Source organism: Phyllobates terribilis, unplaced genomic scaffold, assembly GCF_046119375.1.
Source record: "Phyllobates terribilis strain yellow unplaced genomic scaffold, ASM4611937v1 Scaffold_4__5_contigs__length_816908805, whole genome shotgun sequence".
In the NCBI taxonomy this organism is placed as follows: Eukaryota; Metazoa; Chordata; class Amphibia; order Anura; family Dendrobatidae; genus Phyllobates; species Phyllobates terribilis.
In genome coordinates, this window is record NW_027362764.1 from 171,901,683 (window position 1) to 171,915,104 (window position 13,422).

At 46.2% G+C, this 13,422-nt stretch overlaps 1 protein-coding gene across 3 annotated transcripts in view; it reads right to left on the reverse strand.

The window, feature by feature from the left end:
• ANKRD28 (ankyrin repeat domain 28) overlaps positions 1-13,422 on the reverse strand; it is a 197,559-nt gene that overhangs the window by 104,376 nt on the left and 79,761 nt on the right. For all 3 annotated transcript variants that reach the window (XM_073677937.1, XM_073677936.1, XM_073677938.1), the window contains exon 3: positions 6,469-6,547. In XM_073677937.1, the coding sequence (XP_073534038.1) occupies positions 6,469-6,547 (79 nt within the window). The remainder of the gene's footprint in view (positions 1-6,468; positions 6,548-13,422) is intronic.

A 13,422-nucleotide genomic window follows, 5' to 3' on the forward strand; every position in this document is an offset into this window, starting at 1 on the left:
CTATGCGTTTTTCAAGCATTTTTGATGCGGAATTTCCACAGCAGAAACGCTTTAAAAACGCTTGGTAATCCGTGCCCCATGATCCCCAATGAAAATCTGTTCTGTGCCCATGCTGAGGATTTTTCTTGCGGAAAAATCCGCAGCATGTCCATTTGTGCGTTTCTGCATGCGGATTTGAGGTCCCAAAGGACTTGAAAAACGCAAGTCAAATCCGCATGGAAAAACGCAAGTCAAATCCGCATGTAAAAACGCTGCAAAACGCGTCAAAAACGCATGTAAAATCCGCAAGACCATGCAGAAACGCTGCAGAAATTTTCTGCTTCATTTCTGCATCGTGGGCACATAGCCTAATACGGTCAAATAGATGTACAGAATGCAAAAAGCAAATCAGCAGTATATACGGTAAATGTTAAAAGAACTCATCAATTAAATGTCTGAATAGATGAGGCAATGTATATTCGATAGTGAGATTACCTTGGGTGGTTCAACCATAACTTCCAAGCAGCACGTTCGCTGCCTTGGGGAGACATTTCACACAGTACTTTCCTTTATCCCCTACAACTAATCACTCACTCGCTCGTGTCACCTGCATCTCTAGAATCCGACCTTTTCTCACCTTTGAAACTGCAAAAACGCTTACTGTAGCTCTTATTCATTCTCGTCTGGACTACTGCAACTCTCTACTGATCAGTCTCCCTCTTACCAAATGGTCTCCTCTCCAATCCTTCCCGAATGCAGCAGCCAGGTTTGTGTTTCTGTCCAGCGGCTTCACCGATGCCTCCACTTTGTTCCAGTCATTGCACTAGTTGCCTATTCGCTAGGGAATACAATAAAAAAAAATCTCTCTCTGACCCACAAAGCTCTCCACACTTCTGCACCACACTATATCTCCTCTGTCATCTCTCTATCACCCTTCCTGTGCTCCGGCTCCGCAACTGATCTAAGATTAACATCCTCCATAATCTGAACCTCCCAATTCTGTCTCCAAGACTTCTCTCATGCTGCGCCAATTTTCTGAAATGTATTTCCCCGGATGATCTAATTAATACCTAGCCCCCACATTTTTAAGTGTGCTTTAAAAACACATCTCTTTAGACAGGCCTATCACCTCAACTCATTAACCTAATTCTCCTCTGTTCTCTCTTTCTAAATTTTACTCAGCATCTGGTCCCCTCCTATTCATCTGTCTCCACATCCTCCTTGCACCCTATAAGCACTTGGTATCTGCACTTAGATATTGGCGACCGGGTCATGCAGCTTATTTGAAATGCCCTATTCATTATAATGAAGGCTGGACTATACATGACAAGCACAGTCTACCTAATTTGTCTGTCCCCCTATTTCCCTATAGATTGTAAGCTTCCGAGCAGGACCCTCACTCATTCTGTAACTGTTGAATGTGTTACTTTGTGATGTCTATTGTTTGTTCAGGTCCCTGCTTAATTGTAAACGGCAGTGGAATTTGTTGGTGCTATATAAATAAAATTATTATACACAAAAGTCGGTATATTACTGTAGGCAATCTCACTATATACATTGCCTCATCAAGTCAGACATTAATTGTGGAGTTCTTATAAACTGCTGATTTGCTTTTTGCATTCTGTACATCTATTTGACAGTATTATGCTTATTACTTCCCTTGACGCATTTATCCTTACATTTTGTATCTCCTTTGACACTTTTTAGACATCATCACCCACTACTTTTTATTATGTTTTTATCTTTTACACTTTATATTGTGACTAATAAAGGCTATTTTGTTTAAAACACATAAGTGGTCATATCTGTAGGAATAATCATTTTACGTATTCTTACTTTCATAGCAAAGGTAGAAAATCTGCATTACCAAAAAGGCCTGCAAAATCAGAGTCATCCTGCTCTTTTATGTAAAGAAAGCGCGACGCACGAAAGGGGATGTCCACTTTATTTTTGTAACAAACGTATTGGTGGCACCTTTTGTAGCACTTACGGTACTGAAATATACCGGTAGGCATTGCAGGTTCTCCTCCCGCACTTGTCAGTACAGCCTTCCTCATCCTCTCATAGCCATATAATGGCTGCTGATATAAAGTGGCCAACCCTTTTAATAGGGTTGTTTAAGACTAGAGAAATATGGCTGCTTTTTTTCAGAAAGAGCACCATCTCTGACCACACACAATCCATGGTCAGGAGTCCCGCTGTCCATAAAAGCCCACAGCCATGTTTTTCTAATCCCGAACAACCCCTTTCCTTCACACTTAATACTTTTATCCCCTTCAAGACATAGTCCGTACATGTACGGCGCTGTGAAGGGGGCTTTCCTGCAAACTGCAGTACACGTACGCCGTGATGATCACACGGGCTCACTCAGAGTGCCAACGTGTTCAAAAGCAGGTGTCAGTGCTGCACCCTGCAGAAACGTCCACGATTGGTGCTAGCAAAAATAACGGACGTTTAAACACTGCGATGCCGCTGTCAATAGTGACAGCGTCATTGATCGCCAAGGCAGAGGAAGGGAGCTCCCTCTCTGCTCCGACTGGCACAACGTGAATGTGATCGCATTGTTCCGATGGTCTCCATGGTAACCCCGGGATGAAAGAAGGCGTGGGATCACCCAGGTACGGTGGCCTGTATGTTCCTGCTCAGAGCAGGAGCTGAAACGCCTCCTCCTTGTTTGAGATGCACTGATCTGATGCCCTGCAATGCAAAATCATTGCAGAGTATTAGATCAGCAATCATGGCAGGGAAAGGACAAACAAAAAAGTAAAAAAAAAAAAAAAGAAACCTTTTGAAAAAAATTGTAAAATATATATATATATATATATATATATATATATATATATATATATATATACACAAATACATATATTTAGGTAAAAACAAAAAATAAAGTACACATTTGGTATTGCCACGTCTGTAATGACCTGACCTCTAAAACGGTCCCAATAATTAAATAAATCAGTGAACAGCATAAAAAAAAAAAGTGTCAAAAACGATGCTTTTTCATCATACCACTGAACAAAAAGTGGAATAAAAAGTAATCAAAAAGTAGAGTGTAAATAAAAAAAATGGTTTGGCTAAAAAAGCCATCTTGCCCTGCAAAAAAACAAACTCTCAGAATACAGCAATGCAAAGACAATTCTTTTTATATAACAGTTTTTATTGTGTAAAAGAACCAAAGTACAATACATACATACATATATATATATATACATACACATATATATATACATATATATATATATATATATATATATATATATACATACATACACACATACATATACATATATATATATATATATATGTGTGTATGTGTATATATATATATATATATATATATATATATATATACATACATATACACATATATACACATACATATATATATACATATACACATATATACACATACATATATACATATATATATACACACATATATATATACACATATACATATATATATATGCATATATACATATACGGAACGGCATAAAAAAAACCCCAAAAGAACAATTTCTGAATTGCTGTTTTTTGTTCATTCTGCTTCCCAAAAATCGGAATAGAAAGAGATTAAATAAAAAAAGCGTCATATGCCCGAAAAATGGTACCAATTAAAACGTCAACTCGTCCCACAAAACACAAGCCTTTAAATGACTCTTGGCAGAAATACAGAAAAATTATAGCTCTCAAAATATGGCGATGCAAAAACTTTTTTTTTTTTACAAAAAAAATAAGAGTCTTTTAGTGTGTGACAGCAGCCAAACAGAAAAAATCTATATAAATCTGGTATCGCAGGGACCTGAAGAATAAAGTCGTCTAATCATTTATACTGCACGAGGAACTACGTAAAAAATAAATAAAAACAATTCTTCACCTGCTGTTGATGTGTTCATTCTGCTTCCATAAGATCGCAGTAATGCTCGGCTCACATTTATCCTGCGCTCTTCGCTGAGCACTTACATCGGGGTTTCCGTGTAAATCTCTGAAATACGTGTTTCAGATGGAACCTCCGGAGGAAGATTCCCTATAATGAGGCAGATGGAAGCACTGTGGACGCCGCCTGGTCTGTGATCCCACAGTGTCCATCTTTTTAGGCGTGCATAAAAGTGCCATTGGCCACAGTTTTGTGAACCTCTGAAAAGAAGGACACCGCTAAACAGAGGCCAGACAGAGTCCAGAGTAACTCTGCTGCCTCATTATAGTGAATGGATCCCTCGGGGGCTTTTATCGGAATCACGTCACTCGGAGATTTAGATAGAAACCCCAATATAAGCCTAGAGAGCCAGATAAATGTGATCTCAAATGTTATGTAAAATGTTCTCAATAAAAGCTTCAACTCAATCCACATAAAAAGTCCCCACTCAGGTCCTTCATCTGTTAATGGAAATATAGAGAGCTTCCACGTTGCAGGAAGCACAAAGGCTCTGGTAAAGCGCTATGGCTCCTCGACCTCCAAAAGAAATACAACAAATTCTGCACTCTGAAATCTGAAAGCCCCCCCCCCCCCCCATTCTGAGCCTAAAAAGCAGTTAGGAGCCACGTTTGGCATTTCTCTAGCGATGATAGCCCATCTAATGTACAAAGTCCATGTCTCCAGAAACACGAGCTGTGCAAGTGTGTATGGGCTCAACAATGTACTGGTCACTACAGCATACTGGTCACTACCATGGCAGATTTGCAATTTTCGTGCTGCTTGTTTCTGGCAAACTCCGATAGATTCAAAATCATCATCACACCTGTAGATAAATTCCCGCAGGGGTATAATTTCCAAAATGGAGTCACTTGAGGGGGAATTCTACTCTTCTGGCACTTAGGGGCTCTGTATATGGAGTCCGCAAACTATTCTAGGAAAGCCTACGCTCCAGGAGGCAAATAGCGATCTGTCCCTACAGAGACTCGCCGTGTGGCTAAGCAGTACTGTACAGCCACGTATGGGGTATTGACATGTTGAGCAGAAATTGTGACAAATTTTGTTGCCATTTTTACCCATTTACCCGTGTGACAATGTAAAATCTGGGGCTAAACCAAACTTATGGTAAAAATGTATTTTTTCTTCACTGCCCAATGGTATACAATTCTGTGACACACCTGTGGTATCAATATGATCACCGCACCCCTAGATGAATTCATTGAAAGGTGCAGTTTGTAAAATGGAGTCACTTCCTAACAAAAAAAAACAAAACACAACAACAAATAAATATGTTTCAAAAATGATGCTGATGTAAAAGTTGACCTATGAAAATTTTTTTTTTTTTAATAAATTTTGTACAGCATGACTAACTGGTTTAAGGATATAAAAATTGAAAGTTTAAAAAATCTGAAATATTGTAACAAACGCATAAAATTTACCACTAAAAGTACAATGTGCCCTGAAGGATAAAACAAACAATCTCAGAATCACTGGGATTCATTGAAGCGTTCCAGAGATATTACTTCATAAAGTGACAGTGGTCAGAATTGTAAAATGTGGTCTGGTCAGGAAGGTGAACACAGGCTGGGGGTGAAGGGGTTAAAACAAATTGAAATACAGACATTCCTCATTTATACACAAGGTAGGTGATGAATGTATGATATTGGGGGTCCGATTTGGACACCGATTATAAAAAAAGGGGGTCTGTATCTAGAGCATTAGTGTGAGTCCAATGCTCTTATAATATGGAATAGAGAAGTGTTCAGGCATGTGCACTACAGACCCCTGTTCATAGTCTGGGGGGGATCCAGCTGCCAAGACCTGCACACTCATACATAAATCACCTATTCTGCTGGTGGGATAATTCAATTATATGAGATCCAATCCACCTTTCAGCAGCTGCAATCTATCATTAATTTCCAAAGACAACTGGGTCAGTGTACAAGCAGCCAAAATTTTGCATAATTTTCTATGGCAGCAGAACATGAGACCGCCCGGGCCGGATATAGGAATCCTACATCCTAGGTCTCTCTCTCGGGGTACAGGAGAGGCCGGATATAGGAATCCTACATGCTAGGTTTCTCTCTCGGGGTACAGGCGAGGCCGGATATAGGAATCCTACATGCTAGGTTTCTCTCTCGGGGTACAGGCGAGGCCGGATCTAGGAATCCTACATGCTAGGTCTCTCTCTCGGGGTACAGGCGAGGCCGGATATAGGAATCCTACATGCTAGGTCTCTCTCTCGGGGTACAGGCGAGGCCGGATATAGGAATCCTACATGCTAGGTCTCTCTCTCGGGGTACAGGCGAGGCCGGATATAGGAATCCTACATCCTAGGTCTCTCTCTCGGGGTACAGGCGAGGCCGGATATAGGAATCCTACATCCTAGGTCTCTCTCTCGGAGTACAGGTGAGGCCGGATATAGGAATCCTACATCCTAGGTCTCTCTCTCGGGGTACAGGCGAGGCCGGATATAGGAATCCTACATGCTAAGTTCAAGCAACAACTGGCTAGATACAAATAGTGACTGTACAATATGTCCTCTCATTGTGTGCAGAAACTAAAGAACATACCAGATAAAATAAGGAGCTCTATTATTTCAGCATCTCCTAGGTAGGCAGCTGCATGGAGCGGTGTTCTTTTTTCATTATCCTGAAGGAAAAAAAGAAGATATAATCAACATAAAATGCAAAAAGATAAAATATTTTCTTAAACTGTATATACGTAGAAAAGTTTGTGCACATTCTCGCTGGCATATTTCATACATTTGGTGAAAGTTTTATGAAGCACAATCATGACACAAATAAATTATAATATGAAAAATAAGCAAATAAGTCAAATGTATTGCTAAACCGAATGGAGCAGCCAGAAAAGGAACAACTCCTGATCACCGCTGTCAAAACGGTTTCCTCTGCTGGACTTTGATGAGCATCAGTGCGCTACATACTTTACCTATACCAAAAAACCTAAAGAGATCAACTTGAATACAAGTTGGTATACACGCAATGTGTAGGCGCATGATCACAATGGAAACCCCAATATAAGTGCTCAGCGTAGAGCGCAGGATAAATGTGATCCCAAATATTATGTAAAATGTTCCCAACGAAAGTTTCAAATCAATCCACATAAAAAGCAAGTCCCCACTCAGATCCGTCATCTGTTAACGGAAATATAGGGGTCTTCAATGTTACAGGAAGCACAAAAGCTCTGGAAAAGCGCAATGGCCCCCCAAAAGAAATCCAGAGAATTCTACCCTCTGAAAGCGCCCCCCTCCCTTCTAAGCACCATAGTGTGATTTTATCTTATACTTTACCTATATGCCTAAACAGCTGCTAAGCTAGCACAGACTCCTATCCATGTACAGTATCTACACACACACACACACACACACATATATCTATTTATACATACAAATTTATTTATACATACATACACATACATACACACACACACACACACACACACACATATCTACATATACACTGCTCAAAAAAAATGGAGCACTGTGTGGGGCCCATTATACTGCATGGAGCACTATGTGGGGCCACTATACTGCATGGAGCACTATGTGGGGCCATTACACTGTATGGAACACTATGTGGAGCCAATATACACTGTTCAAAAAAATAAAGGGAACACTTAAACAACAGAATATAACTCCAAGTAAATCAAACTTCTGTGAAATCAAACTGTCCACTTAGGAAGCAACACTGATTGACAATCAATTTCACATGCTGTTGTGCAAATGGAATAGACAATAGATGGAAATTACTGGCAATTATCAAGACACCCTCAATACCAATGCTTTCTGGCTGATGTTTTGCCCACTTTTGAATGTTGGTTGTGCTTTCACACTCGTGGTAGCATGGGACAGACTCTATAACCCACAGAAGTTGCTCAGGTAGTGCAGCTCAACCAGGATGGCACATCAATGCGAGCTGTGGCAAGAAGGTTTGCTGTGTCTGTCAGCGTAGTGTCCAGAGGCTGGAGGCGCTACCAGGAGACAGGCCAGTACACCAGGAGACGTGGAGGGGGCCGTAGGAGGGCAGCAACCCAGCAGCAGGACTGCTACCTCTGCCTTTGTGCAAGGAGGAACAGGAGGAGCACTGCCAGAGCCCTGCAAAATGACCTCCAGCAGGCCACAAATGTGCATGTGTCTGCACAAACGGTTAGAAACCGACTCCATGAGGGTGGTATGAAGGCCCGATGTCCACAGATGGGGGTTGTGCTCACAGCCCAACACCGTGCAGGACGCTTGGCATTTGCCACAGAACACCAGGTTTGGCAAAGTCGCCACTGGAGCCCTGTGCTCTTCACAGATGAAAGCAGGTTCACACTGGGCACATGTGACAGACGTGACAAGAGTCTGGACACGCGGTGGAAAGTGATCTGCTGACTGCAACATCCTTCAGCATGACCGGTTTGGCAGTGGGTCAGTAATGGTGTGGGGTGGCATTTCTTTGGAGGGCCGCACAGCCCTCCATGTGCTCGCCAGAGGTAGCCTGACTGCCATTAGGTACGAAGATGAGATCCTCAGACCCCTTGTGAGACCATATGCTGGTGCGGTTGGCCCTCGGTTCCTCCTAATGCAGGACAATGCCAGACCTCATGTGGCTGGAGTGTGTCTGAAGTTTCAGAAAGATGAAGGCATTGAAGAAATGGACTGGCCCGCCCGTTCCCCAGACTTGAATCCGATTGAGCACATCTGGGACATCATGTCTCACTCCATCCACCAACGTCACGTTGCACCACAGACTGTCCAGGAGTTGGAGGATGCTTTAGTCCAGGTCTGGGAGGAGATCCCACAGGAGACCATCTGCAACCTCATCAGGAGCATGCCCAGGCGTTTTAGGGTGGTCATACAGGCACGTGGAGGCCACACACAATACTGAGCCTCATTCTGACTTGTTTTAAGGACATTACATCAAAGTTGCATCAGTCTGTAGTGTGTTTTTCCACTTTAATTTTGGGGGTAACTCCAAATCCAGGCCTCCATTGGTTAATACATTTGATTTCCATTGATGATTTTTGTGTGATTTTGTTGTCAGCACATTCAACTTTGTACAAAACAAAGTATTCAATGAGAATATTTCATTCATTCAGATCTAGGATGTGTTATTTGAGTGTTACCTTTATTTTTTTGAGCTATGTATGTATGTATGTATATATATATATATAAGTGTATATATAGACACATATATACACATACACATATTATATATACACACATATACATACAGACCATGAAAATGAGCAACATTTTGCATTCTAGCATACATTTCATTTTTAAGTGCGACAGGAGCACTTCCTGGCAACCGAGTATGGCCACGTAGTCTCGATAAAATCACTAAAGATCTATGGAAGGTGGACTGACTGTTCTGCTACAAATTGAGAAATGAGTGGCTCAAGATCTGGCATCCGTCCTGGTGGTGACTATAGAGGCTGCCGCATATTTTTGAGGCACTGTTTGGGATCGGTCGAGCTGTAAAATGAACCCTCTCCCCCCTTAGATCATCAATATAAGATTGGTAGGGAAGGAACACCTGTCAGATGCACCGATCAGCCGTTCCCAGTGCCAGCAGGATGTGATCGGTCGTGGAGCTGCACTGTACAGCCCTGTCAATTGCATAGTGGCCGCGGCCGGATACTGCACATCCGCCACCTATTCGAGTAACTTGCAGTGGTATAGTGCCTACACAGTTGTTGGCGCTGTACTGTTCTGCTCCACAACTGATAATTCTGTCTGTCACACCCACCTGAAACACTTGATCCATGTGTGTGCCGGGTGTTGCATCCACACAATCTGGTATTGATGACCTATACTAACAATAGGCTATAAATATAAAAAGTAGTGGACAACCCCTTTAAAGACTGTTCCTGATATATAATGTGTAGTTAATTCATGCTGTCTGACATAATGTAAAGCAGTGACTCTAGAGACGAATGAAACAGAATATGCGTATAATGTTTTACCAATTGTCAGTGGTTTGTTACTAGATATGTAACCTTTGATGCATTTTCTCCTTTTCTCTTTCAATAAAACGTTCCTTTAAAAACAGGGATGTCAAACTCAAACACATTGAGGGCCAAAATGAAAAACTTGGACAAAGTCAGGGGCCAACCAGTATACAGTATAACGGGCCCCACACGGTCCTCCCTACAGTATAACGGGCCCCACACGGTCCTCCCTACAGTATAACGGGCCCCACACGGTCCTCCCTACAGTATAACGGGCCCCACACGGTCCTCCCTACAGTATAACGGGCCCCACACGGTCCTCCCTACAGTATAACGGGCCCCACACGGTCCTCCCTACAGTATAACGGGCCCCACACGGTCCTCCCTACAGTATAACGGGCCCCACACGGTCCTCCCTACAGTATAACGGGCCCCACACGGTCCTCCCTACAGTATAACGGGCCCCACACAGTCCTCCCTACAGTATAACGGGCCCCACACAGTCCTCCCTACAGTATAACGGGCCCCACACAGTCCTCCCTACAGTATAACGGGCCCCACACAGTCCTCCCTACAGTATAACGGGCCCCACACAGTCCTCCCTACAGTATAACGGGCCCCACACAGTCCTCCCTACAGTATAACGGGCCCCACACAGTCCTCCCTACAGTATAACGGGCCCCACACAGTCCTCCCTACAGTATAACGGGCCCCACACAGTCCTCCCTACAGTATAACGGGCCCCACACAGTCCTCCCTACGGTATAACGGGCCCCACACAGTCCTCCCTACGGTATAACGGGCCCCACACAGTCCTCCCTACGGTATAACGGGCCCCACACAGTCCTCCCTACGGTATAACGGGCCCCACACAGTCCTCCCTACGGTATAACGGGCCCCACACAGTCCTCCCTACGGTATAACGGGCCCCACACAGTCCTCCCTACGGTATAACGGGCCCCACACAGTCCTCCCTACGGTATAACGGGCCCCACACAGTCCTCCCTACGGTATAACGGGCCCCACACAGTCCTCCCTACGGTATAACGGGCCCCACACAGTCCTCCCTACGGTATAACGGGCCCCACACAGTCCTCCCTACGGTATAACGGGCCCCACACAGTCCTCCCTACGGTATAACGGGCCCCACACAGTCCTCCCTACGGTATAACGGGCCCCACACAGTCCTCCCTACGGTATAACGGGCCCCACACAGTCCTCCCTACGGTATAACGGGCCCCACACAGTCCTCCCTACGGTATAACGGGCCCCACACAGTCCTCCCTACGGTATAACGGGCCCCACACAGTCCTCCCTACGGTATAACGGGCCCCACACAGTCCTCCCTACGGTATAACGGGCCCCACACAGTCCTCCCTACGGTATAACGGGCCCCACACAGTCCTCCCTACGGTATAACGGGCCCCACACAGTCCTCCCTACGGTATAACGGGCCCCACACAGTCCTCCCTACGGTATAACGGGCCCCACACAGTCCTCCCTACGGTATAACGGGCCCCACACAGTCCTCCCTACGGTATAACGGGCCCCACACAGTCCTCCCTACGGTATAACGGGCCCCACACAGTCCTCCCTACGGTATAACGGGCCCCACACAGTCCTCCCTACGGTATAACGGGCCCCACACAGTCCTCCCTACGGTATAACGGGCCCCACACAGTCCTCCCTACGGTATAACGGGCCCCACACAGTCCTCCCTACGGTATAACGGGCCCCACACAGTCCTCCCTACGGTATAACGGGCCCCACACAGTCCTCCCTACGGTATAACGGGCCCCACACAGTCCTCCCTACGGTATAACGGGCCCCACACAGTCCTCCCTACGGTATAACGGGCCCCACACAGTCCTCCCTACGGTATAACGGGCCCCACACAGTCCTCCCTACGGTATAACGGGCCCCACACAGTCCTCCCTACGGTATAACGGGCCCCACACAGTCCTCCCTACGGTATAACGGGCCCCACACAGTCCTCCCTACGGTATAACGGGCCCCACACAGTCCTCCCTACGGTATAACGGGCCCCACACAGTCCTCCCTACGGTATAACGGGCCCCACACAGTCCTCCCTACGGTATAACGGGCCCCACACAGTCCTCCCTACGGTATAACGGGCCCCACACAGTCCTCCCTACGGTATAACGGGCCCCACACAGTCCTCCCTACGGTATAACGGGCCCCACACAGTCCTCCCTACGGTATAACGGGCCCCACACAGTCCTCCCTACGGTATAACGGGCCCCACACAGTCCTCCCTACGGTATAACGGGCCCCACACAGTCCTCCCTACGGTATAACGGGCCCCACACAGTCCTCCCTACGGTATAACGGGCCCCACACAGTCCTCCCTACGGTATAACGGGCCCCACACAGTCCTCCCTACGGTATAACGGGCCCCACACAGTCCTCCCTACGGTATAACGGGCCCCACACAGTCCTCCCTACGGTATAACGGGCCCCACACAGTCCTCCCTACGGTATAACGGGCCCCACACAGTCCTCCCTACGGTATAACGGGCCCCACACAGTCCTCCCTACGGTATAACGGGCCCCACACAGTCCTCCCTACGGTATAACGGGCCCCACACAGTCCTCCCTACGGTATAACGGGCCCCACACAGTCCTCCCTACGGTATAACGGGCCCCACACAGTCCTCCCTACGGTATAACGGGCCCCACACAGTCCTCCCTACGGTATAACGGGCCCCACACAGTCCTCCCTACGGTATAACGGGCCCCACACAGTCCTCCCTACGGTATAACGGGCCCCACACAGTCCTCCCTACGGTATAACGGGCCCCACACAGTCCTCCCTACGGTATAACGGGCCCCACACAGTCCTCCCTACGGTATAACGGGCCCCACACAGTCCTCCCTACGGTATAACGGGCCCCACACAGTCCTCCCTACGGTATAACGGGCCCCACACAGTCCTCCCTACGGTATAACGGGCCCCACACAGTCCTCCCTACGGTATAACGGGCCCCACACAGTCCTCCCTACGGTATAACGGGCCCCACACAGTCCTCCCTACGGTATAACGGGCCCCACACAGTCCTCCATACGGTATAACGGGCCCCACACAGTCCTCCATACGGTATAACGGGCCCCACACAGTCCTCCATACGGTATAACGGGCCCCACACAGTCCTCCATACGGTATAACGGGCCCCACACAGTCCTCCATACGGTATAATGGGCCCCACACAGTCCTCCATACGGTATAATGGGCCCCACACAGTCCTCCATACGGTATAATGGGCCCCACATAGTCCTCCATACGGTATAATGGGCCCCACATAGTCCTCCCTACGGTATAATGGGCCCCACATAGTCCTCCCTACGGTATAATGGGCCCCACATAGTCCTCCCTACGGTATAATGGGCCCCACATAGTCCTCCCTACGGTATAATGGGCCCCACATAGTCCTCCCTACAGTATAATGGGCCCCACATAGTCCTCCCTACAGTATAATGGGCCCCACATAGTCCTCCCTACAGTATAATGGGCCCCACATAGTCCTCCCTACAGTATAATGGGCCCCACA